The 2,500-nt window shown below is 35.9% G+C and overlaps 1 protein-coding gene across 1 annotated transcript in view; it reads right to left on the reverse strand.

Moving 5' to 3' along the window:
• The window catches only part of LOC122260341 (glutaryl-CoA dehydrogenase, mitochondrial), a 13,291-nt gene extending 11,430 nt beyond the window's left edge, over nucleotides 1-1,861 (reverse strand). Inside the window, exon 1 of the mRNA XM_043027569.2 lies at nucleotides 1,596-1,861. Coding sequence (XP_042883503.2) covers nucleotides 1,596-1,704 — 109 coding nt within the window. The 5' untranslated portion in view covers nucleotides 1,705-1,861. The remainder of the gene's footprint in view (nucleotides 1-1,595) is intronic.
• Between the last annotated feature and the right edge of the window lie 639 nt (nucleotides 1,862-2,500).

The raw sequence follows: 2,500 nt of genomic DNA on the forward strand, positions 1-2,500 counted from the left end.
ATGCAAAAAACGTGAACTATAACTGCGTAAAAACCCTACAAACTTATTCTGCATGTCAGCTCATATTGTTCATTCATACCTCTTTGGATTTCTCCATTACCAGTACTAAATAAAATTTGTAATAGCCTGCACACTATAAAGCTCTCATCCCTTTGCTTATGCCTGTTTGGCTTGTACTTTCTTATTGCCCATATATATGTATGGTAATGAATAGATATTTTTACTTTATAGACATCTATTATACTTTTAAGAGCAAAATAGTATTTTTCTAAGTATATATTCCATTGTAAAATCCTAACGTAAAACTGCAATTTTAGCAGAATTACCAGCAAATACTTCAGACAATAATAGGGGTGATAAACATCCTTCAAGAGAGCATACAAAACAGATGGGCAAATGCAACATTATTTAGAATCAAACAGATCTTGAGTTTGACTCTCTTCCGTTGATGGAAACATTTAAGGATGTACAAAAGATTTACTAACAGCCTGCTTTCCCAAAATGCAAATTCTGCATCCACATTCAACAGAAGAGTATAAGCGCATTCAGTTTATAATTATGCAGTCCATATTTAGTTCAGCCAACTGGTCTTGCCTCTTCATTAATATAGTCTAATTGCATTAATATGACATACTGCAGTGATGCATGATAATAATGCTCGTCTAAAGCAATAGGAAAAGAAGTTTAAAGTGAGATAAATAAAGCTTTCTTCTTCAAAGGCTCAGTAACAGGAAACAATTGAAAAATGAATAAAAAATACAAAACACAGTGTTACATAAAAGAGATACAATGAAGCCCGTCTATATTATTTCAAGTTTTCGAAAGGTTGATAAAAATTCTATAAAAAAAAGATGCCTCAGCAATACTGACAGTGACTGCTCATGTTCGCTGTCAAGAGAAAAGTAGATTTATTCAACAAATTAAACTACAGCAATAATATTGGCCTTTATAGATGAGGAGGGTATAAAACATACTAGGAAAATTGCAAGAGAAATATCAAGAAGATACTAATAACAATATGTAATAAAACACAAAGAGTGAATGACTCATGAATCACATGTGGGAACACCTCCCTTGTGGTGGGTTAAAGGGTGCTCCGTGAGAGCTGGCCGCACATGATGGCCACATTGACAGGCATAGCTACGAGGTGATCACCGACACCTACACCCCAGCACAGGCAAGGAAACCTAGATAATGTTCTTGCAAAAGTGGTGTACATTCTTTATCTAGCTTGAATGTAAGTAAATGGTAGAAAACATTTAAGTCTGCTTGCCCTTCCCGAACTGCAAATAGGTTTGGCTCTATTTGATGACTAAGTATGGTGCCATTATAGTTTTTTTGTTTTTTTTTCCCATGTTGAAACTACTACATATTAGCTGTATGCATCACACCCAATCCATCCAAATTCACAAGATAATCTACGGAATTACCCTCAATGAAAAAAAAAAAAAAAAAAATCACACTTTCACCCCCACCCCAGCCTACAATTATTAAGAAAGAAAAATAAAAATAAAGAAAAAAGGCCTTACATAACACACCGACCACACAACCCTCCAACCCGAAATAAATCCCGACACAAGAAATAAAAAGGATACTGGTCGTAACATTCGGCTGAGGCGCCGCGACCGAGCTCTGGGTCCTCGTCAGGAGCTGAGGGGAAGATCTCAGCCAAAGAGATCGAAGGAGGGTCCTTGTGGCGGCCATATTTACTGATTTTCTTCCTTCGCAACCTTATTGGACTCGTGGCACTATGCAACTGAGCTGTCGTCTTGCCCTGCCCCAACGGCGTAGTTTAATTTGGTCGAGATCTGTGCCAGCAGCCTCCTTACACAACAACGTCGCTCAGCTGATTGGGGGATGTGTGAATCGGGGAGGCTTATATGAATTATAAGCTTAGATAGACATATAGATTAAAAATTTTGATGTGTTTTATATAAAATGAGATTGTTTTATTTGTAATCTACAAGGAAAAATATTTTGTATTTCTTTTGAGCTTTTATTTTACAATTTATTTTGTCGTAGGGTTTATCATTTACCATTCATCTCACCGTCTTTTGTACATCTTTCAAAACTCTTATTTCTCTTATAAAGTCTGATTACACTCTTCGCATAAGATTCTATCAATCAGAAAATCTTCCACATGTGATAAAATTTATTTTTATACTACAGACTGCTTTAATTTTACTGACAAAATAGAATTTTAGTGTTGAACAGATTATACAAAATAATACAACCCTTTCGTCGCTTCACGACAAAAAGGACATAAGTGACTTAGGTAACAAAGATAAAGTGAATATATTCTCTAATAGGGAAACCAAATATAATAAATTAACAGTGGATTTGGGTATCGTTACTCATAACTGACACCCTCATGAACGTTGACAAGAACGACAAGTCGTTTAAAAGCCAAATTTCAAAGCAAAGGAATACGTGGCCCTGAATGGCTATTTAGAGAGGTGTGTTCGTGACGTCACAGAGACTGTTGCCAAGAGCTACGTAA

This window comes from Penaeus japonicus, unplaced genomic scaffold (assembly GCF_977035675.1).
Source record: "Penaeus japonicus unplaced genomic scaffold, GWHDUDI00000001_assembly GWHDUDI00000009, whole genome shotgun sequence".
In the NCBI taxonomy this organism is placed as follows: domain Eukaryota; kingdom Metazoa; phylum Arthropoda; class Malacostraca; order Decapoda; family Penaeidae; genus Penaeus; species Penaeus japonicus.